Below are 22,201 nucleotides of genomic sequence, written 5' to 3'. Positions count from 1 at the left end.
GTGTCTGTGTGGATGGTGTTCGCTCTGCAGAATGTATATTGGATGTGTTTTATACGTTTCCCCACACTTCCACACAGTATGTCCTGTAAGGCAGTATAATAGAACAATAGAGAGTATATAATGACGTTTGATGTCAAAACCTTAGATACTGATCCGTATGTGTAGGTTTACGGTACACGTCAGCTTGTAGATGCCCCCATTACTGATGGAAATCTCACAGTCTAAGAAGGCTAACCTGCCACTGTTCATATCCTCCCTGGTGAATCTGTTGTGTCGGTCCACCGAGTTAATGTGATCCGTGAATTGTGGTACGTCCTGAGATTTGATTTTCAGCCAGGTGTCATCCACATATCTGAACCAATGGCTTGGAGGTGTTCCAGGGTAGATTAGCAGAGCTCTCTTTTCCACTTCTTCCATGTACAAATTGGCCATGATGGGTGAAACTGGGGAGCCCACGGCACACCCATGTTTCTGCCTGTAGAACTGACCCTTGTATGTGAAACAGGTCTAATGAAGACACAGTTCAAACACACTTGGTGGATGCTGAGAGCGGTCCTGTTGCTGAGGTTGGGGTCTAATCTCTTACGGACTACCTCCAATGTTTCCGTGACTGGGATGCAAATGAAGAGAGATGTAACGTCGTACGAGACCATGGTTTCATCTGCCTGCATGATGACATCTCTCACCTTCTCAACAAAATCCAAAGTGTTCTGGATGTGGTGTTCAGAGCTGCCTATCAATGGGTTGAGGATCGAAGCCAGAAACTAAGAGATGTTACAAGTGACAGAGCTGATCATACAGGCTTTAAAGGAGGTCTTAAAGGTGCACCCTGTTTATATTTTTTTGGTTAACTATACAGACTTGGTGTAGATTCCCCTGGGTGTGACTTGTGGTCTGAGGTCTGGTCAGTAAAGTCAACTGCTTAAGACAATCTATCACCCTTTTCCTGTGACCACTACCTGGGTTTTGTTTCAAGGATTCATATTTTAGTATTTTATAGTATTTTTGTCACTGAGCTAAATTTTCTCATGAAGGTCTGTGTGGTTTAGCAAACCAACACCTGCTGTAGACTGCTGGATGGTGCTGTTGTTGTCCTTACTAAGCGGTGTAAGTACCTTCCTCTCCTCCATGCTGATATTGGATGCTGGGGACTTTGCTTTGCTGAGACAGGCCAACATTTTCATCCACAGTTGCTCTGCTTTCACATCTGCGGTGTTGTTGTTTTGAATTTCTGACTCTGTGGCTGTGATCAGTTACACAATCTCAGCATCATAGCAAAGTTCAGCCCTTTTGCAAGGATATTTTTCTCTGCTTGAGTGAGTTGTTGACAGTTTTTCTCTCTCTTACATGTCCACATCCTCCATGTGACATATCAGTGACCTTATGGCCAATAGTTAGTCAGTGGTCCTAGTTTAGGTCATTTTACAAATGTCCTGTTTATAAGGTTGGAAACCTGCAGTCAGCTGAGACTGAAGAAGTCACCTGATGATGACGAAGCGTTTCTCCCACTGAAAACAGATGAACAGAATCAACTGTCTGGGATTTCCTTACCCGGATGATTGAGCGTGCGTGAAGGCATACCTCCATCTAAGTTTTCTTATAGATTTTTTTTCTTCAGTCCATTTTTGGTCAACTTTTGTACCCTGGGAAAGACAGGCGAACTCCCTCACAAACAGTATGAAGAATAGGTATAACAGAGCTACTCTACAGGGCAAATGGTACAATAGCGCCATTTATTGGTCTTTTTAGGGTACTGCTTCATAGGAAACTTCAACATCTGCTGATTTTAATTCCATCCATTCTCTTCAAACATTCTGCTTGTCTAAAATAGTGGCAGGGGTTTGGACCTTAACCCAGCTGTCATCAGTCCAACCTGAGACAGTTGCCAGTCTAAAGGTAAGGGTTATAATTTTATTTTATTTGTAGTTTTTAAATCCTAGCACCAGAATAAATTAAACCCAGCTATAGCTGGGCGGGTGCCAACTGACAAAAATCTCGGCAGAAGTTCTTGAGAGAAGAGGCTGAATAGTTTAGGTGGGAACAGTAGGTTATATAAGACCAGACTGTTGTTTATTTATTTTTTATGAATGTTTGCTGATAATTCATGTTCCTCTGCATGTGGGGTGGTCACCTACTAACTGGAAGGTTGGTGGTTTGATCCTAGTCTGCTGCCAAATATCCTTGGGCAAAGACATTAACCCCATGTTGCATCTCTGATGTATCAATCAGAGTGTGGATGTTAGACAGGAAGTGTGTAGGAAAAAGTGACAACTAGTGTAGAGTGCTGTGAGTGCTCAGATAGAGCAGAAAAGTGTATCCAGTCCATTTACCATATGTGGGATTGATTTTAGCTCTGCTTTTAATTTGCCTCAGGTCCTTCTGAAAAACTGATCCAGCTGAATGTGGATCCATGTCTAATGGACCTTTAAACATGCAGTCATACATCCCTTACTTAAGAAACCTGGCCTTGATAGTTCTGTTATGTCGAATTTTAGACCTTTCTCCAAGCTTCCCTTTTTAAGTAAGATCTTGGAGAGGATTGTACATACCCAGCTGTTAGACTACTTGAATGACTCGCAGCTGTCTGAAATCTTTCAATCCGGTTTTAAGCCCTTTCACAGTAAGGAGACAGCTCTTGTTAAAGCTATGAATGACATTCTTGTTGCGACTGATTGTGGTAAATATGCTGTGCTTGTCTTATTGGACATGACAGCTGCATTTGACACAGTGGACCACGACCTGCTGATCTCCCGCTTACACCACTGTGTGGGAATTTCTGATTTGGCATTGTCGTGAATAAAATCATAACTTTCCGAAAGGAGTTTTTGTGTTAAGCTGGGGTTGGCCGCGTCCTCTGTGGCACCTCTGCTTTGGGGTGTCCCCCAGGGATCTATCCTCGGGCCCTTATTTTTCTCGCTGTATTTACTCGCTCTTGGTGCGATTTTTCGTAAACACAAAGTGTCATTTCATTTGTATGCCGATGACTGCCAGCTTTACCTTTTAGTCATTTGGATACCTCCTCATGTCAATCTCTGCTTGACTGTCTTAGCGATGTCAAATCATGGATGGCAAATAACTTTCTAAATTTTAATGATCAAAAACAGAATTTTATTTGGCCCGCATCGTTCTACTGATTCTCCAGATGTTGATTTTGGTGATTTGACCCCCCATTTGAAAAGTTCAATCACTGATCTTGGTGTTAAATTTGATTCCGCACTTACCTTCGATGGTCATGTAAATGTTAAAATCAGCTTTTTATCACCTCAGACGCCTGTCGAAGGTCAAACCTTTTCTTTTCAAACGCAATTTGGAAACTCTTATTCATGCTTTTATCACCTCACGTCTGGACTATTGTGATTCCCTTTTAATTGGGCTTGGGTCGGGCACTTTGTCAAGCCTGCAGTTAGTGCAAAATGCAGCAGCACGATTTTTAACCGGTAGTAGAAAATTCGATCACATCACTCCGGTTCTGGCTTCTTTACATTGGCTTCCCATTTAATTTAGGGTTCGTTTTAAAGTCCTTTTATTGGTTTTTAAATCTTTAAATTGTCTGGCTCCTGTATGCTTATCTGATTTGCTGAAGTCACATGTTCCTACTCGCTCCGTTCAGCTGAGCAGCTGTTGCTGTCGGTTCCTAAGTCGCGGCTGAAATGCAGAGGAGACCGATGCTTTGGAATAACCCGCCCCTCCATATTAGACAAGTGTCATCAGTGCAGGTCTTTAAGTCCAGATTGAAAACCTACTTTTATTCCCTAGCTTTTAGGAAACTGACACCTTTCTTATTAATTTATTGTATTTTAACTTTGCTAGTTGTTTTGATTTGTGTTGTTCAGCACTTTGGTCTGCCTGGTGTGTTTTTTTAAAGTGCTATACAAATAAACGATGATGAACTGGTATCGCTCTTTCATGTCAGACGGGCCACAGCAGGTGAAGCTGAACTCTGTCTTCTCTGACACGGCGTTTAGCACCTTTACACTCATGACTGTACTAGCTCCCAGCCAAATCCATATGTTGTGAAACTCTCAAGAATTACTAGCAGACCATCCTCACACAGGCAGACGGCATTATAACAGATCTGCATGCTCTGCATTCTGAGTATGTTTTATTAAAGTTCGGGCAACAGTACACAGCTTTTCTATGTCAGCACGACCAGTACAAGCACTCATTCCTTCCCTGTTAGTTAAGATGATTAATGGACACAGAGCACGAGAGGAACAGGTCCAGAATAACTAATTTGGTTCTTTAATCATGTTTAATCATTCCACTTGGGAACAAGTGTATTTTTAATGTACTTATTTGTTTTCATGAATCTGTGTATGTATTTAGATTTTGTTATTATATGGAGGAGTCCAGTGGGTCTGTCCAAGCATGAGCCTTTTAGCCAGCTGGTGTGGCGTTCAGACTAAGTTAAAGGTGGGTCGCTTGGTATCCAGCAGGACTGTGGTACCAAACCCATCCAGCAGGTTTGGTACCACAGTCTCCGCTCGGCGCCATATTAGACAGACGCTGGTGCGGAAGGTGGGGAAGGGGAGGAGGACTCCTCCTGATAAGGGTACTAACCTATACGCAAAATACTTATGGTTGACAAGTACTTGGGTAAACGTAGTCCCAGACTTGCTGCTTTCGTAGTTGTTGAGCACACTCGCCGGCAGAAATGACTTCGTTGACTCAGAGGAGTTCGGGCCTCGTGCAGAGGCGGACCGAAGCCTCGCGTAACGCCGCTGAGAAAGACCGACCGTCCGGCCAAGAAGACCACGGGCCCCGGCGAGCGGAGGATCAGGACGATGATGATACCGGAGACTCCAAAGAAACACGTCTTACACTGATGGAAGAAGTGTTGCTGTTAGGACTGAAGGACCGAGAGGTAATGGCAGATAAACTGCGCCTTAACGCTGTAGCAAAAGAGCTAAACGTTATCGCTCGGCTAACGTTAGCTGTAGTCTCCAAACAGCTCTATGTAAGTTAGCATCCCTGCTTACTACAATGCTAGCTGTAGCTAACAACAGTTGCTGTCTTCGGTCTGCAGCGAGATAGCTAATGTCTGGTTCTACACGATTATGAGAAGAAATGATATTTTCCAGTAGTTCAGCAGTAATGGTCGGAGAATAAGTGCGACGATCCTGGCGTTGATGTTAGTAGCTCCAAGCTAACACAATGAGTAAGAAGAATAAACGGAGTGGAGTCAAAGTAAAAAACTGTTTACAGGAGTGTTTGATTATAACTAATACTAAGTGCTACAGTACCAGTGAAAGGTGTGTTTAGATGTATCGATGATTTGCTGTCACTGAACTACGAACAGCAAGCAAAGTGAAATCTACCGATAAATCTAAAATCCTCGAGTACGGATTCAGTCCCGTTCACATAACATTAGGAATGCAACTAAAACGGAGTCATTCAACCTCCAAATTTAACAGGAAACTTGTGTCAGTTTAAACAAAAATACAAACCATGTTTGCTCGTTTTAACTTTGGCGTCAGCAACACAAACAACTGTTTTTTCTTCTGTAGAGAGTAAATGCAGCAGCTTCAGTAGCCAGATGACTGATGGAGGGTTTCAGGTACACAACAAGACTCCAGTTTATCACAAATTTAGCTGAGAAATGAAGACAAATGAGTTTCAGTGGGTGACCAAACATTATTCCTTCAGATCCATGTTGATAAAGTAGAGCGTGGTCCTCTCTCACCCATGCCACGGCTGTGGGACTCTGCTTTGATGACAAGCTGCTGTTGATTGGTTGTTAACAGAACTGATAATCTGATATTCAGGTCATCTAGAATTGAAATTGTCAACAATATTGAGACAAACGGTGCTGTGTTTGCCTCCTCCAGCTGACAGACAGACCAGCACTCAGTCCCTCCCTCACTGACTGAAGTAGTTTACATTCACAGCACTGAACAACTTCAGGAGGAATGTCAGAGGTCATAAAAGGTCTGCTGCAACAACAACTGTTAAATAATGATCATAAAAGTTAGCCTGGGTGGTGCACACATTAAAATGAGCCATTTACTCACAGTTGTCAGTCGTGTGACCGACTCACAACCCTGGTGGCCAAAACATGATTCCACTGTGTTGCTAACAGTGAACAACGATGACATTTGTGGTCCATATTCTGCCTCAAAAGTGTCCAAGTGTCTCCCAGAGCTCACTCAGCTTACACTGCTGTCAGTACGGACACATGCATATATGTTCTGTCAGGATCGGTGAGTAACTCTGTGGGAGGTGAGGAACAAGACATTTTTGATCGTCAAAGCAAAAGTAAGCGCACAGCTTACTCCCCTCCAGATCCAGAGCTCTTTGGAGCACGTTATCACGTCTCTGTATGTCGCTGCGTTCCTCTTTCCCTCGACTCTGATTGGTCTTCCAGTTCTTGCTGCTAGAAAGCCCCTCCACAGCATGATGCTGCCACCACCATGGGCAGCACCTGTAAGGAAGTGATGAGGGACGCCTGGTTTCCTCCAGACATGACGCTTGTCTTTCAGGCCAAAGAGTTCAATCTGTGTTTCATCAGACTTTTGTTTCTCATGGTCTGAGAGTCCCTCAGGTGACAAACTGCAAGCGCCTGTCATGTGCTGCTCAGATTAGCCAGCTCTAAGAAGTGTTTCCAAACTCCTGTTTATAGATGATGTTACTGTACTCTGGGACCTTCAGTGCCAGAAGTCTTTTTGTACCCTTCCCCTGATCTGTGCCTCGATACAGTCCTGGTTTACACACGTTCTTGGACTTGATGGCTGGGTTTGTGCTCTGACTTGTGCTGTTAGCTACGGGAGCTTATGTAGACAGCTGTGTGCCTTTCCCAATCATGTACAGTCAACTGAATTTACCACAAACAGGATGCAGTTCGATTCCCCCACCTCCCTTTATGGGGAGTTTGCAGGTTCTCCCGTGGTTGCGTGGGTTCTCTCCAGGCTCTCCAGCTCCGCCCACCATCCAAAGACATGCAGTTAGTGGGGTTGAGTTAGTTGGTGCCCTTAGGTGTGGATGTGAGTGTGAACGGTTGTTTGTCTCTGTGTGTTAGCCCTGTGGCACACTCATACACTGTGTGTTTAGAATGGGTCTAACTGAAAGTAATTCAATTCAGTTTTATTTATATAGCGCCAAATCACGACAAAAGTCGCCTCAAGGCGCCCCAAGTACCTGCAATGATTTGGCACTGAGCTCGTCGGCTTCTGGCACTCTTTGACAACCTGGATTGTGATGATGTGTCCCATTGCACAGGGCTACACCTCATTCTGGAATGACTGCATTTCATCAGGGCTGCGAGGGTGCATGCTGATCGAGCTGGCCCTCCGAGGACGCCTTCAGCTGGAGGCCTGTGGCATGAGGAGGAAAGGTCTGCTGGCCAGGAAGGTACGACACGGTTATGTTTAAGCTTTCACTGTGTACACAAGCTGTTTCCCGTTTAGACATCGTCACCCTGCTGGTGTATTAGTGTCATGGTGTCACGGCGTGTAGTGAAGGCCTGCACAGCAACGATCCTCTTTAACAGACGTGTAATATCAGCTGTTCATGTCCAAGCACACACCTAAAATCTCATGTTGTTACAGTTTTGTATCTTCTAATCAGTTTTTATTGCATTGAAGATGTTCTTTGTTTTTAATTCAGTTTCATTTCAGTTTAGTTTGGATTCATTCAAAATGTTTAGTTTTTATTAGTTATTAGTCTTTTTAACCCTTTAAAGCTGGTCGGAGCGGGCACACTCCGTTTTGCGTAACTATTTTTAAATCCCAGTAGCTCTGCAACCACGTAAGCTAGCGCAATAATTTTTTTCATAAGAAACCGGAGGAGTTGTACTTACATCTTATGCCATCAGCTTGTCCTCGGTCATGGTTTCCTTCCACATAAAGCTTTGCAAAAATTTCATAAAAAACACTTGCAGGAACAAAAACATAATATTCCAGAAACAGGCTTTGCCGATCCGATCAGCTGTTCATAGCACTTCCTACGTTGGAATAGACGTCAGCGCGAACTATCACATGTCCGCCATTACCTGCCCGAAACGGGAAGTGATGTCATTTTTTGCGGAAATGTCGTTTTTTACCTTCAGGGCCTCATGAGCCTATAGATTATCCCCACTGCGAGAGTCACCACATTCCCAAACCAGACACCGTGGATGGACAGATCGATCCGCACTGCAGTAAACGCCAGGACCGCCTCCTACAACGCGGGTCTCGCCACTGGCGATATGAGCGCCTACAAAGCGGCCTCATACGGCGTGCGGCGCGCGGTGAGAGATGCCAAACGCAGGTACCGGGAACGTGTGGAGTCCCGCTTCCACCAGGGCGACACACGGAGTATGTGGCACGGACTACGCACCATTACGGACTACAAAGCCAGGGACACTGCGCCGATCAACGCCGACTCTGCATTCACCAACGAGCTGAATCGGTTCTACGCCCGTTTCGAGGTTAGCCAGGCGGCTAATGCTATCTACCGCCTGACTACCGAGGACAGTGACGTCATCAGCGAGAGACCGGTGACCAGCATCGCGGAGCATGACGTCCGAGCGGCACTGAGGAGAGTGAACACAAGGAAAGCGGCGGGGCCAGACGGCATCACCGGCCGTCTGCTGCGCTGCTGTGCTGACCAGCTAGCAGGTGTGTTCACTTACATCTTCAACGAGTCCCTGGCGAAGTCTGTGGTCCCCACATGCTTCAAAAGATCCACCATCATCCCTGTGCCCAAGAACAGCAAACCCTCATCCCTGAACGATTACCGGCCAGTTGCACTGACCTCGGTAGTAATGAAGGTGTTTGAGAGGCTGCTGAAGAACATCATTCTCCATCAGCCCCAATCGCTGCAGTCTCACCACAGATCACGGACCTACAGATCCGCTGCAGTTCGCCTACAGATCCAACAGATCCACAGAGGATGCCATCGCCCACGTCCTACACACCACTCTCAGCCACGTGGACAAGAAACAGGGTAACTATGTGCGAATGCTGTTTGTTGATTACAGTTCAGCGTTTAACACAATAGTGCCCTGCAGACTGTTCACAAAGCTGAGGGATCTGGGACTTAACAGCCGTCTGTGTGCATGGGTGTTGGACTTCCTCACTGGCAGAACTCAGGTGGTGAGGGTGGGCAGGTGCTTCTCCAACAGCATCACCATCAACACAGGAGCACCTCAGGGATGTGTCCTCTCGCCACTGCTCTACTCCCTCTACACTTCAGACTGTGTGGCCACCCATGGCTCCAACACCATTGTGAAGTTTGCTGACGACACAGTGGTGTTGGGTGCCATCTCCAACAACGATGAGGCGGCCTACATGGATGAAGTGAAGAATCTGGCATCGTGGTGCCAGGACAACCACCTCCAGCTGAACGTCAGCAAGACCAAGGAGCTGGTGGTGGACTTCAGAAGGGGTCAGCACAGAGACTACAAGCCCATTATCATCAATGGAGCTCCAGTGGAGAGGGTGCAGTCCTTCAAGTATCTTGGTGTCCACATCTCCTCAGACCTGACATGGGCTGCCCACATTCAGGTCCAGACCAAAAAGGCTAGGCAGCGCCTGTATCACCTACGACAACTGAGGAAGTTCAGGGTCTCTCCAAATAGAGCAGGGCGATATGGCCAAAAATATTTATCACGATATATATTTGAAAATTTGCGATAACGATATAACTGACGATATAATTGATGCGAGACAAAATACAACTCCACAACATTACTAGCGCAAAAAGACAACCTTCCATTTATTTTCACTTAAACAAGAAGCTGGTTTTTATGTACATTAAAGCTTTATAAAAATGTAACAGTGCAAATGCAAATTCCTTGCTGAAAGTTTAACCAAAAGGCATTTCCAGTAGAAATGGGCTGACATATCCTGAGCATAACCATGTATAATATCCACTGAAGTTAAAAAGAGGTGCTTTGCAACATTAAACTGCAGTGTGCATGTGCATTAAGCGAAACAAACAGTCAGATAATCAAACTTTATTAAACTCATTCTTCTTGCTTCCTCCACTTCTGTACCATTGATTCATTAATGTTGAATTCTCTGCAGCTGCTCTATTCCCATGTTGTTGCAGTATATTAATGACTAACCTCGTATTGTGGATGGATTATCTCAGTTGTTCTCCTGACTGAAGTTTGGTCCGTTTACAGCATCCTGCCATGCGATTGCATTTGTCTCTAACCATGAGGAACCTTAACGTTAACTTTTATAAGTGGAAAAGTGTTAGTGTTTGTCCTCCAGCTTCACCTGTTTATGTTATGCTAACATAGCTGTGTCGCTAGCGATCACGTAGCACATCATTATATACCAGCTAGCCCAACTTCAGTAACCCTACAAACGTCACTGCTGTTTAGTTTCCTGTCTTCATTTATGTTGGAAGTGATAGCAGAGCTGTACGTTTGATTTTTTTCAGAAATCTCTCAGTCAGAACATGCTATATCATGCTGGTACTAGCGTAACTAGCGAGCTAACTTCCGCTAGCTTCCTGCTAACTTCTAACTCCGTTAAATGTAATAACATTTTGTTTTCATGGATGCCTGGAAGTTAAACTTCATAGTTACACCTGGTAAAGCAGCAATGCTGATCGTTTTATTAAAGATGAAAGAATTTAGACAGTTTTTAACTCTCAGTGATGCTGCAGTGTTCGTTTGACCTGAAGATACGGAGTTTAGGACCCAGATTACTCCCAGATTTAAGAGCATCTTAGTCCGACGGCCGCTTGCATGTTCTGCAAAAAAATGTGCTTTGTCGTGTATCTGACGGACAAACACCAAACCAGTTCCACATCACTGAAGTTGCACCATTTTTACAAACCAATTCTGGTTCATCTGTTTCACTCAACAATCGGCCATGTGCGTATGAAAACAAAGGCACTGCGCATGCGCGTTTTACTCATATTCTATCGCGATATTTCATTTTCCTATCGTTGCCTAACATTATACCGGTATTACCGTGAACGGTATAATATGGCCCAGCCCTACTCCAAAGATCCTCAGGATTTTCTATACAGGCGCTGTGGAGAGCATCCTCACACAGAACATGACATCGTGGTTTGGGAACAGCTGTGTGAAGGACCAAAAAGCTCTCCAGAGAGTGATCCGTACAGCAGAACGCTGCTGCAGGATTGCTCTCCCCCCGCTTCAGGACACCTACACCAGGAGATGCCGGACTAGAGCAGAGCAGATACTGAAGGACCCGTCCCATCCTGGCAACAAACTGTTCCAACTTCTGCAATCTGGTAGAAGGTTCCGCATCTTCCGGGCAAGGACAGAGAGACTCAAGAGGAGCTTCTATCCCCAAGCCATCCGTGCCCTAAACACACACACCCGCCCTCTCACATCATCTATAATTGACTGAGACAGGACTCTTCCAGACACTAAACCAAGGCACAATGTACATTTCAATTCCTTTAATTTTAAATATGTTTATATTGTCTATCCTGTAAAATAGTCAGATGTCTATTCATATTAATGTACAGAATTCACCTGCTTGCTGCTACTACTGCACATTCACCCAGTGTATATACTATATGTTATATATATATATATATATATATATATAAGTCCGAGGGCGTGCGGTGTGTGTGTTTGGTGTGTGTGTGTGTGTGTGTGGGTATTCCGTTGTGCTGGTTTTTATGTATATTATATGTATATTATATGTATATATATATGTATATATATATGTATATATGTATATATATATGTATATATGTATATATGTATATATGTATATATGTATATATATGTATATAAATAAATAAATAAATAAATAAATAAATAAACGTTTTGTGATATATGTGGTTGTCGGGACGATGAATGTCTTATTTCGGGATATAACATTTTGGTCATGGTATTACAATAAACCACAACTTAAAGTTTTACTAATAATGCGCTAATAAAAGGTTTCACCAAACTAGCAAATACTAAAACTGAGCATCGTTTTATTTTATTTTGATGTTAATTTTTGATAACAAAACATCAGGCTGAGATTTGATGTGTTTCTCAACAGCGATGCTCCATCTGATGGCTGCTTAGGACACAACCATTTATCATAATTGAGAATAAAATTTTAACAGATTAACTGACTAGTAAGTCTGGTACTGACTAGTGACAGCAGCGACGATGACTAGTCCCACACATGCCTAGTTGTATTTTTTTTATCTGTCTTGTGTGAAACTTGTATGAAAAGCATACAAGAGTGAAAACAGATATAAGATCCCTTGAAAAATTATATAATGAAACTTGTATGTTTTGTATACTTCCTAAAAAAAAAAAAATGAAAGTAATGAGAAAGTGGCCACTTTCACGAGTACATCATATGTTTTTACTATTTCTTTTCCATATGGGTTAGTTCACTCAGTGCGGTTTCACGTCGTGTCAGTCTTTACTATAATAATCTGCTCCCACTTTGTTGGTAAGGACTTTTTCATGGTTCAGCAAAGCCTGGATTAACTTAAGGATTCTTTCAGGGTTAAGAACATTTCCACGCTCTGCCTGCTCTGATTCTGGATGCATTTGCAGGTGATTTGCAAGTCAGATGCTCCTACAGGTGATGTGCTCCTGGACGAAGCTCTCAAACATATCAAAGACACTCAGCCACCAGAGACTGTGCAGAGCTGGATCGAGCTGCTCAGCGGTGAGTTCAGCTGTCCTGCTGCTGTGGGCTCTCCCACTGCACTGTGTGCTTCCTCACTGTGTTTCCAAGTGACTCTTAGCAAAACACTGTGTCTGCAGGTGAAGTATAGTTAGAGTGTGAGTGCTGTGATGTGTGCACTGTGAAGCAGGTAAATAACAGTCTTCCTGAATAGGTTGACAGGCATATTGTTGTAACAACCAGTCCACCAACAACTTTGAAGAACCGGCATCTCCAATCACACCAAACTGTCTACAGTTTATTGAGCTAAAGGTTCATTGAGGCCTTTGCCGTACTGGCGCTGATGCGGTTCTTCCTGTTGTCTGTGGTGTAGGCGTAGCTGAGCTGGTTATGCTGGCGTGTGACGGCACTAACGCTCTCTGTTCTGTTGGCTCCTTGTAGGAGAGACGTGGAACCCGTTGAAGCTTCATTACCAGCTGAGGAACGTCCGTGAACGGCTGGCCAAAAACCTGGTGGAAAAAGGTGTCCTGACTACGGAGAAGCAGAACTTTTTGCTGTTTGACATGACGACACATCCCCTGACCAACAACAACATCAAACAGCGCCTCATTAAGAAGGTGCAGGAGGCTGTGCTGGACAAGTGGGTGAATGATCCTCATCGAATGGACAAGCGGCTCCTGGCTCTCATCTTCTTAGCCCATTCCTCTGATGTTCTGGAAAATGCCTTTGCCCCCTTGTTAGATGATCAGTATGACCTCGCCATGAAGAGAGTGCGGCAGCTGCTGGAACTGGAGCCAGAAGGGGAGAGCATGAAGGCCAACACCAACGAGCTGCTATGGGCTGTGGTGGCTGCTTTCACTAAATGAGGGAACAGCAGGCAGTGGCACTGACGTGACAGTGGGGGTGAAAATTACTCCTGACCCCGACATTTTGACTTTAGTGACTTCTGGTACCAGACGCCTGGATTTTGTGGCATGGGCTGCCCTGTTTCCTCTTCCTGTTTCTTTTCCTTCCTGATGATTCTCTTTGATGATGCTCCATGACCCTGTCTCTACCCTGCATCAGTTGTGTTCACTTTCATAAAAACTAAGCGTGGTTAAATGCCACATCACATGAAGTGCTTGCTGATGGTATGGGTAGGCCTGAAATCACTGATTCATATCCTGTTTGTTTTTTTTGTTTTTGTTTTTTAAGAGTGGTACAGATGTCACAGGTTATCAACAATGATGTACATGTGCACAGCAGCAGGAAAGTAAAAGGTTAGATGAGCTGGAGTCTAATTTATTGGGAGTAACATCTGTACTGGTCCACTCTGTGACTGTGGGCCACCATCAGATTGAGTTCCAGATGCTTGCTCAGTTGTTGGGACACTAACTCCTGTTTGGTTTGGCTCTGTTGTGCTGCTGGCATAGTTAGAAGTGAGTCACTGAAAACCAGTATAAATTTGATCGTGATGATGAAACATCTCCTACAATACCAGTGTGGCCACCGTCGAGGCACGAGCACGGACCCGTACATGATGGAGCGAGCCTTGCATCATCAACGCACCCAGTGACGGACGATGCTGTAGCACTGAAGCTATCCTGGCTCCATGTTCTTACTAACCCACAGGATTTTGTTTTCATTTGACACCAGTCTGTAGCTCTGTAACGTCACTGGTTTGTATGGTCGTTTACATGTTGGGAATGAAGAAGTAAAACTTGATGTATAGCTCGCTCACACTTGGACCAGGCTTTTGACTAGAGAAGTGCAATTTCAGCTCCAATTTTGAACAACTTTGAGAACCCATGATGATAATAAACCAAGTTCCTCTCTGGTTTGCAAAAATGCTGGCATCAAGTGTTGAGAAGCCAAAAGTCATTTCCCATCAGGCTGTGGCAGTTTCCAGTTCAACGCAGAACAACATCAGACACCATAAAAGCAGCTAAGTGCTGTCGGCCTGGGGCGGCGCGCCCGTGTCGTCGTTAGCGCTGTGGTGTCTCGTGGTTGGCTGAGGCCTTTTGTGTGGACTTTGCATGCTCTCCCTGTACTGCATGGGTTTGCTCCAGCTAGTCCTCCCACAGTCAAGACATGCATGCTTGGGTAAATGGTCATTCTAAGGTGGTCATGGAGATGATGTGCATGAAGTGTACAGAATAAAGTCCTGTGTGTATGTGTGGTTGGTAAAGACTAGAGCTATACAGATGTGAGCGGTCTCGCTGTTCGTGGAGGAGTTCCTGTGGGATTAACACGGCTGATCGTGGACCAGGGCACGCTCCTGCAGAAGGTGCTTTGGATTTGAGCTTCTGTTGTTTCTGTGCTGATCAAAGGAGAAATGTTCTCAAAAGTAGTTGAACAAAAACAGTTCTGAATTATTTGTAATGAAAACAGATTTTGGTGCAGGACTAATATCAGCCCTATAAGGAGTTTGGAAAGAGCTGATGACCTTCACAGACACACACCGGCTAATGTTAGCACGCCAGGGTTAAAGCAGCAGGTGGTGGGACAGCGCCTTTTTACTCTGTTTACTAAGAATCAAATGTTCCACTTTGATAGAGAATAAACTCAGCATCAGTGACGGCTACAGTTGGTACATTCCCAACTAGAATGACACATTTCAGTGAGACATGGTGCTGAATGCAGGCTCCTCCTCCAGCATGTGCTCACGCTGCCTGGTCTTGGGTGCATAAAATAAAAGTGTTCACTGAGTGAAACGAGCTCCGTCTGATGACTCATAATCCACCTCTTCTCCAGTACAGGGAGACTCCAGGAACCTCCAAACAGCAAAGTCCCAAACTGACTGTTTACGTTACTCTGATGCGATGTACTGTCTGCACCACACAAGCTCAGCTTGGGAACCTGGACACTCCGTCTAATCGAGAACGTCATCTGAAAAGTAAGCAGGTTCCTTCACCAGTAACAACCACGGCACACCAAAAACAAAAGGCCTTAAGAACTGCACAAACTGATTGCATCATGTTCATCGATGTGTATCTTTAATGCCATTATTTCTTCTTGGAAGCAGTTTTCAGTTTAAATGAGTATGAACCGTACCACTATCAGTGGAAAGAGTGTGGGTCTGTGATCTCAGTGAACCCACACAAGATGTGCCCAGGAGTTCTGAGGTTATTTTAACTTGGTGGACTAATCCCATTGTGAAGTCAGAGGGTTAATCAGTAAAGTGTAACCTACAGTATGTAAATCAGAAGCTCTGTGTTTACATCTTTGCCCACTGTGGTTCTCAGTGGAGCCGATGTAGCCATTGTCTCTACGTTTTAGCTGAACTCCTCAGATTGAGCCGTCTGTTGGATAGCTGGGTACACGTCAGGCTGTCAGAAGAATCGAACCTCACATTCTCCTATTGATGTGTTTGAATTAGGCATAAGTTTATGGTTCGCTGTCAAAATGTACAAAGCCTTTTCCTCATGAACGTGATGAAGGATGTTGCTTAATTAGGATGACCTTCTTCTTTTCCATATCTAACAAGAGAAGAGACATCAGGAGGCTTGTGCATAAGGCATGACATGTTGCAGCAAAGTGATGTGTGCTCTCTAAATAAAGGGACCTCCAGTCTGTGTACTGTCCTGAAAACAGATCCAAGAACAGCCAGATCATAACGTGTGACTTAGATGTTTAAACCAAACTCTGTGCTTGTGCGAGCCGTGTAGCACTAATCTGCCAGGCCAGCTTCAATTCCAATGAAAATGATTGAACAGAAGTCACAGACACACCCACTCATGGTTTTTGTTGTTATTTGTTTGCAACACAGTGAATTCAGTCAGAATAAATGCAACTTTTATACAAAGTCCACCAAATGATAGATGACACAGCTGGGCACAGATGTGTGGTGCAGCCTGTTGTAGCGTACTGATAAACACAGCTTCACCAAACACTAGTGAAGTCTTACAGGGACGTTTAGGTTTGAATGTAAACACCAGGTAGAGTGGACTGTGTCACCCTGTCGGTGGGTCGAGTGTGACACACTGATACACTGCACTGCATTCAGCACTCTGTCACCACAAACCTGAATAGTAAATGGAACAGTTCTTTCAAAGCGCTTCACACTCATTCATACAAGCACCGTTTGCTCTTTCTGTGTGTGTTAAACGTCACACACTTCGTACACTCACGGACGCTCTGGAGAGCAACGTTTTAGCTCAAAGTGTGATGTGGGCTGAATGTTACTTTAGTTTGTTTAGTGATGATTCACTTCTCACCTCGTACATCGACTCTAAACTGCTTAAGAGGAGGTTCTGTTCAAGGTTACAGGTGTGATTGAACAGGTATACAATCACAGCTCACTGACCAATCAGCCTGGAGAATAGCACCACCAGTCCTGGATGAGCCATGCTGTGGCTGCCTGTGCTCAGAAGAGGAAATCAACATTACCTTCATTTAGCTTCATGTGGCTTATAATTTAAAAAAAAAGGAAATTGGAGTTCTGGACAGTCACAAACATGCCTCCTAATCAGTGTACAAACATCTAAATACATATAATGAAAGAACAACACAAAAATCAGACAGTTAAAGATAACGCTCATCCCAGCACTTTGCATGTTTGTTAGTCGACGCTGAGTGAAACAACGTAGTCACTGCAGGTCCAACAACACAACTGAGTGACCCTGGGGATGTTAGCCATCCTCATTAAGACCTCTGGTTAGTGTTACCAAAGTGCATTTATACAATGTAGCTGATATTTAATGGGGGGGGGAGTTAATGGAGAATCAACTTAAACTGGCTTCTTGTCAAAAATCACGACTCATGAAAGCACAGCGAGAGGAAACGCTTCGTGTGCCTTCAGCTGGTGATGAGCAGCGGTCAGTCTGGGACGGCTGCGTCTTTTACCTGTGACAAAGTGAACAGAAACACACGTCATAGCTCCTTACATCCACTCGTATGCACTGTTTGTGACTTTTTTTGAAATGGGACATAACTGTGTTTGACCTTTTGTGTTACTAATGTTACTTCTTTTGCAGATATTAGCTGCTTCCAACATTACAGGTTATATTAAATACAGTTTATGTTCAAAACGTCGAATCATGAAACGGACAAAACGTAGAAAAGGAATCGTAAGTGTTCTTTGTGCAGACACAAACCTTAAACTTACTCAATTCCTTTGACCTTCAGCTCATCTCGAACTCGGCTGAGATACTCGGGGTCGGGGTATCCGTAGCTGTAACACAGTCACAGGAAAATAAGTGCTGCCTTATATTCTTACTGTTGCACGTTATTAACTGCTGTCTACTCTTGTCCTTGATTGTGGTACGCTCGCCTCTATCCTCTCACCACCCAGCAGCAGATGGCTGCCTGGTTCTGCTGGTGTCTGAAACGTCCAGCATGTTGTTCATAAGGCTGTCTGGCTGTAAGGTGGGCTAATATGTAAGGTGTCTAACTTAAATGACATAGAAAGCACCTGGTAAACTAGCACTAACAAACCAAACTGAACTACAGCCAGTTTCACCTGTGATGAAAACTAATAATGAGCCTGAGACATTAACACAGACTGATGTAAAATAAAGGAATCGATACACGCTAGTTCTCTTTGCAAGGGAAGAACTGTTCGGAGGCAAAAACCTGCTGACATGCACTCATCAGTAAATTTGTAAGGGGACGTCCACACAGCAGGTGCCGTCCAGAGACCGCAGCATGGACATGAAAGTAAGCGACTTCAAGCAACAGTGAACAAAAGAACCACCGATGTGGTAAATAAAGTGTGATCTCTGCAACCGGTGCTTGAAATGTTCACTAGCGATGCTTCCTGTGTGGACGCCCCTTAAATATAGAAGAGACTGAGGGTACAATCAATCCAAAATGATCGATCAATGAGCTGCAGTGTTGCCATTGTCCTTACTGAGTCGGTCCTCCATGTGTTGAGGTTTTGTGGTGGATATCGTTCCATGTGACTGTATTGTTTCTGCCACTGGTAGTGGAGCGTCCGATGGTGAAAATGAGTCTCTGATCGAAGGCTCGCCTCAGCAGGCCCAGCACCATCCTGCCCTCCGGGGAGTCTGGAAGGTAGGCTGTCCGGGATGCTCCTTCATATGGTTGACCTGGGCTGGGATGCTCCTCCTGCAGACAGACAGAAAAGGTTTCTCTGCTTTATCTAACTTGCCTAGACTCAATGTGGATTTGGCTCTCAGGTAGCTGTAGTTTGCAGTTGCTTTCTTTATTACTCTTTATAAAAGTAAAGCTTATATGTGCTGAGAAATTCTTAAAATTATGCACACAAGACAGAAGTTGTGAGTCTCACACGAATGAACCCACCCGTGTGCTTCATGTACACTCAGCTAGTACACAGGAGTACGACCTCCAAAACACCTCTTTGAGTTTTTGTTTGATGTGACAAATATTTAATATTGCACGCCCTTCCTAACACAGCCCTCCCAGTTCTCCAGGCTGGTGACATCAGGAGCACACTGGGTCCTGCTCTGATCAAAGAGTTCACGTTGACACGAGTCTGTGTTGGATTCTGATCTTTCACTGTGTAATTACTGAATTTAGTACAGACCACTGTTTTACTGAAAAATGTAATGTGATTCCAGTAACATGAACTTTGTGACACATTACACCCAACACTGACCGTATAACAGTGGCAATAAATCAAGCTTTGCCACACAGACGAGATCATAACACCTCGATAAGACCAGTATCTGAGGTGTCAACAACACAACTTCAAAAGCTGCAGTTTGTCACCCCTGCAGGATCAGACGGGGCCAACGCTGTGACCAATGCTGCCTGATGCTCATGGCAGCAGACATGCCTGCTGTAGGGTTTTCTTTACAGTACAATATAAAGCACCTCCAGGTGATTCTTGTAGCGATTTGGTTCTATATAAATAAAATTAAATACAACAAGTTACATTTTGTCAATGAACTAGCCAAAGCCATAATTCACTGACACGTGAACTGGGGCAATGGAAAGCTACATGACTGACTGCTCACAACAACACAACCAAGAGGGTCATGCAATTGGACAAACACGCTCACTGCAAGAGTCAGACAGGATCAAATCTGGTGCAGGTACTGATAAGAGTAGTAGAAGGGTCACCAGGACCAGGTGGTGACAGGAGCTAGACTCAGGCTATCTATCTATCAGGTATCTTGTTTTAGATTCAGATTGCTCCGTGAGACGATCTCAAGGTCACCTGACATTAGTACAGCAAAATAAAAACAGACGATTAAATAAAGTAAATAGAGTCACAACTCTAAAACTAATCAAGGTACCAAGAGACTAGGACCAAGTTATAATGGCGGGTATGCAGTTCTGAACAGATGGATGTTGACATGTGATTTAAAGGAGAAGTGGTGTGGTGCTCTGGTGGAAGTGCAGCCCAGAGTTTTGTGGTAGTGAGGTGAGCAGATGGAACATTTTTCTGATGATGATGATGATGATGTGAAACCTAGATGCTGCAGACTGGGGTCATGAAAGGGTAACAAAAACACACACACACTAAAAGTTAAGTTAAGAATATTATATAAGAATATATAATATATAAGTTATATAAGAATATTCTGCTGTCTGGATTTAGCCTATGCCTTAGTCTTATTTCTGTGTTTAATAATTATGAGTCTGACCGGGTCAAACATGTCTGCCTGAAACCAGGAAGCAGATCACAGAGAAAATGACCTTGTATCTCCACTCTTACCTTTTGAATGCCACGTGGAATATAATAGTGGATGACTATTGTTCCATACTTCTCATAACCAGGCAAAGGTGAAGTGTTTTTGGTGACCTCCATAGCGCCTCCATCAGGCTGTGTCCCCTTTAGAGTGCCATATAACTCCCCACAGGTGGGACAGACTGGCTTGTATACAAAAGCTTTCTCCAGACAGTCGCTGCAGAAAGAGTGCTTGCACCGCAGTGTCTTTTTCTTATTTCTGACTATTGTTTCCATACAGATGGGGCAGGATTCATCATCAGGATCTTTGTGTGCCGATGAAGACGCTGAGATTCTGTTGCTCAGACTGTCTGTTGGAGTTTTGCTGACCAGACGCTTGGTTGAATGATTTTTCCAAAGAAACTCCTTAAATTCAGCTATGTGTGGAAAAGGTCCCATGACTGTTAGTTTATTGTTGCTTGGTTCAAAGATGAGAGTTGGGAATTTTCTCTGCAGCTTGTTGTGCTCGTGTAGATCCCCAGGGACAGATATGATGTGCAGGTCAGACGCAACTCTCTGGTAAAATGTGATGAACCTCTGCCTGACAAAGGCAGCTTGGCGGAACGAGTCGCTCTGTGGTCTGAAAGTAATCCGTGCAGTGATGTCAGACTGTGGTACAGGGACCAGTGAACAGTTTCCAAGAATTTTTCCAAGTTTTTCTTCACATTTTTTATTAATGTAGTCCATAACAACCCGAGACACTTCCACAGATTTGACACGAGTGGAAGCGTGATGACTGTGCTGACCTGTCCGTCCATGTGTAGCAGTACTGTGATGATCGGTCGCTCTTTGGCATCTTCTTACAAGTTTGTGCAGCTGTTCAAAGGTTCCTTTCACTCTGTAACAGGAACCCTTCTTCTCATAGGAGTAACAATCCTTCCTGCTTTCAACAATGTTCTTTAATGTTCCCTTATCTTTAAAAGGAGTTTCATCAATGCTGAGAATGATGTCTGTGAAAAACTGCAACGAGACAGGACAGCTTTAGTTATTTGATCATCAATGCCATTAAAATGCACTACATTATAATAAAGCTCAGAATATTGAGTCAAGAACTGTGTCCATACCAGAGCTGCCACGTTAGACAAACAAATAGAAACACAATAGAATAGAATAGCCTGTTATTGTCACAAAATTCTTGGTGCTCCACACCAGCTGTGCACGACATATAGGACAACAGGAATAACCATAACCACCCTTAACCCACACATGCACTGATAACACAGTCCCACCCCCCATTCTCCTCTATGAATGTGCAATACTAAATTCTATGTGCAATAACCTGAACTGTATATACAAACATTATTTATTTACATATTTACTTTTTTTTTTTTTACACCGGATTGTATATTTGTACATTTTATATATATTTTTAATACTGCTGCAGAACTGTGCACCCCGCCCCCGTGTTTGCACTGAGTAGGAGATGCTCTGTATCTCATTGTACAACTGTATAGTGACAATAAAGGCATTCTATTCTAATCTACTCTACTCTATTCTATTCTACATAACAAACAAGATGAATATTCCACTGCGTTAAGGTCAGGAAGATCTCTAAGTATTATCATTAATGAAGATGATGATGATTATGATTCATGTTATGAAGAATAGTGCCATCAAAAAGAACATCATGTTCAGTATTGTACCATTGTGATGGCCAATGTGATGATTTTGTGGATAATTAAAGTCAGTCATATATCCACAAACACAACAAGCTGAAAGTCAGTGATGCTGCTCGGTTTGCAGTCCTGAACATCACGGCACAAGCAGGATTCACTGCACTGTTAATGTTAGCTATGTTATATTGCTGCCTCTGCTCGGTGGTGTCGAGCCAAATGCACTTTAACGTGTGTTTGAACGAGCTGACGGTTCACTCGTTAAGCTGAAAGAAAGATGCTTTAATCACAGCAGTCACACATGTGTCCACTGCACCATCTGGAACTCTTCTTGTTTAGCATTCGTAATAACACAAACACTAAATCCTGCTTCTCTGGTGCTGTTGTGTAGCAGTGTGTACACC

General features: G+C 43.9%; 2 protein-coding genes across 3 annotated transcripts in view; one reads left to right on the top strand and one right to left on the bottom strand.

Moving 5' to 3' along the window:
* The first annotated feature begins 4,447 nt into the window (after positions 1 to 4,447).
* golph3a (golgi phosphoprotein 3a) lies at positions 4,448 to 16,122 on the top strand. The gene is made up of 4 exons (XM_042216062.1): positions 4,448 to 4,864; positions 7,216 to 7,347; positions 12,476 to 12,590; positions 12,990 to 16,122. The coding sequence occupies exons 1-4, from the start codon at positions 4,655 to 4,657 to the stop codon at positions 13,412 to 13,414; spliced, it is 882 nt and encodes a 293-aa protein (XP_042071996.1). The 5' UTR covers positions 4,448 to 4,654; the 3' UTR covers positions 13,415 to 16,122.
* A 1,107-nt stretch (positions 16,123 to 17,229) lies between these two features.
* si:dkey-3h3.3 (uncharacterized protein LOC100144568 homolog) overlaps positions 17,230 to 22,201 on the bottom strand; it is a 6,979-nt gene continuing 2,007 nt past the window's right edge. The window contains exons 2-5 of one of the 2 annotated variants that reach the window (XM_005952768.2): positions 20,173 to 21,144; positions 18,379 to 18,596; positions 17,624 to 17,700; positions 17,230 to 17,372 (exon numbers count right to left, since the gene is read on the bottom strand). In XM_005952768.2, the coding sequence (XP_005952830.1) occupies positions 17,631 to 17,700; positions 18,379 to 18,596; positions 20,173 to 21,144 (1,260 nt within the window). In that variant the 3' untranslated portion in view covers positions 17,230 to 17,372; positions 17,624 to 17,630. The remainder of the gene's footprint in view (positions 17,373 to 17,623; positions 17,701 to 18,378; positions 18,597 to 20,172; positions 21,145 to 22,201) is intronic. The other variant, XM_005952769.2, reaches the window with a different exon arrangement.

The sequence above is a fragment of the Haplochromis burtoni genome, unplaced genomic scaffold (assembly GCF_018398535.1).
Source record: "Haplochromis burtoni strain Fernald_Lab_line unplaced genomic scaffold, NCSU_Asbu1 Contig_910, whole genome shotgun sequence".
NCBI classification, from domain to species: Eukaryota; Metazoa; Chordata; class Actinopteri; order Cichliformes; family Cichlidae; genus Haplochromis; species Haplochromis burtoni.
Note: the sequence above shows the minus strand (reverse complement) of the source record. Positions and strands in the feature narration are given on the sequence as shown.

Coding starts and splice junctions, on each gene's coding strand:
- golph3a (XM_042216062.1), top strand. CDS start 4,655: ATGACTTCGTTGACTCAGAGGAGTTCGGGCCTCGTGCAGAGGCGGACC. Junction 4,865..7,215: donor TAGGACTGAAGGACCGAGAG/GTAATGGCAGAT, acceptor CCCATTGCACAG/GGCTACACCTCATTCTGGAA. Junction 12,591..12,989: donor CTGGATCGAGCTGCTCAGCG/GTGAGTTCAGCT, acceptor GGCTCCTTGTAG/GAGAGACGTGGAACCCGTTG.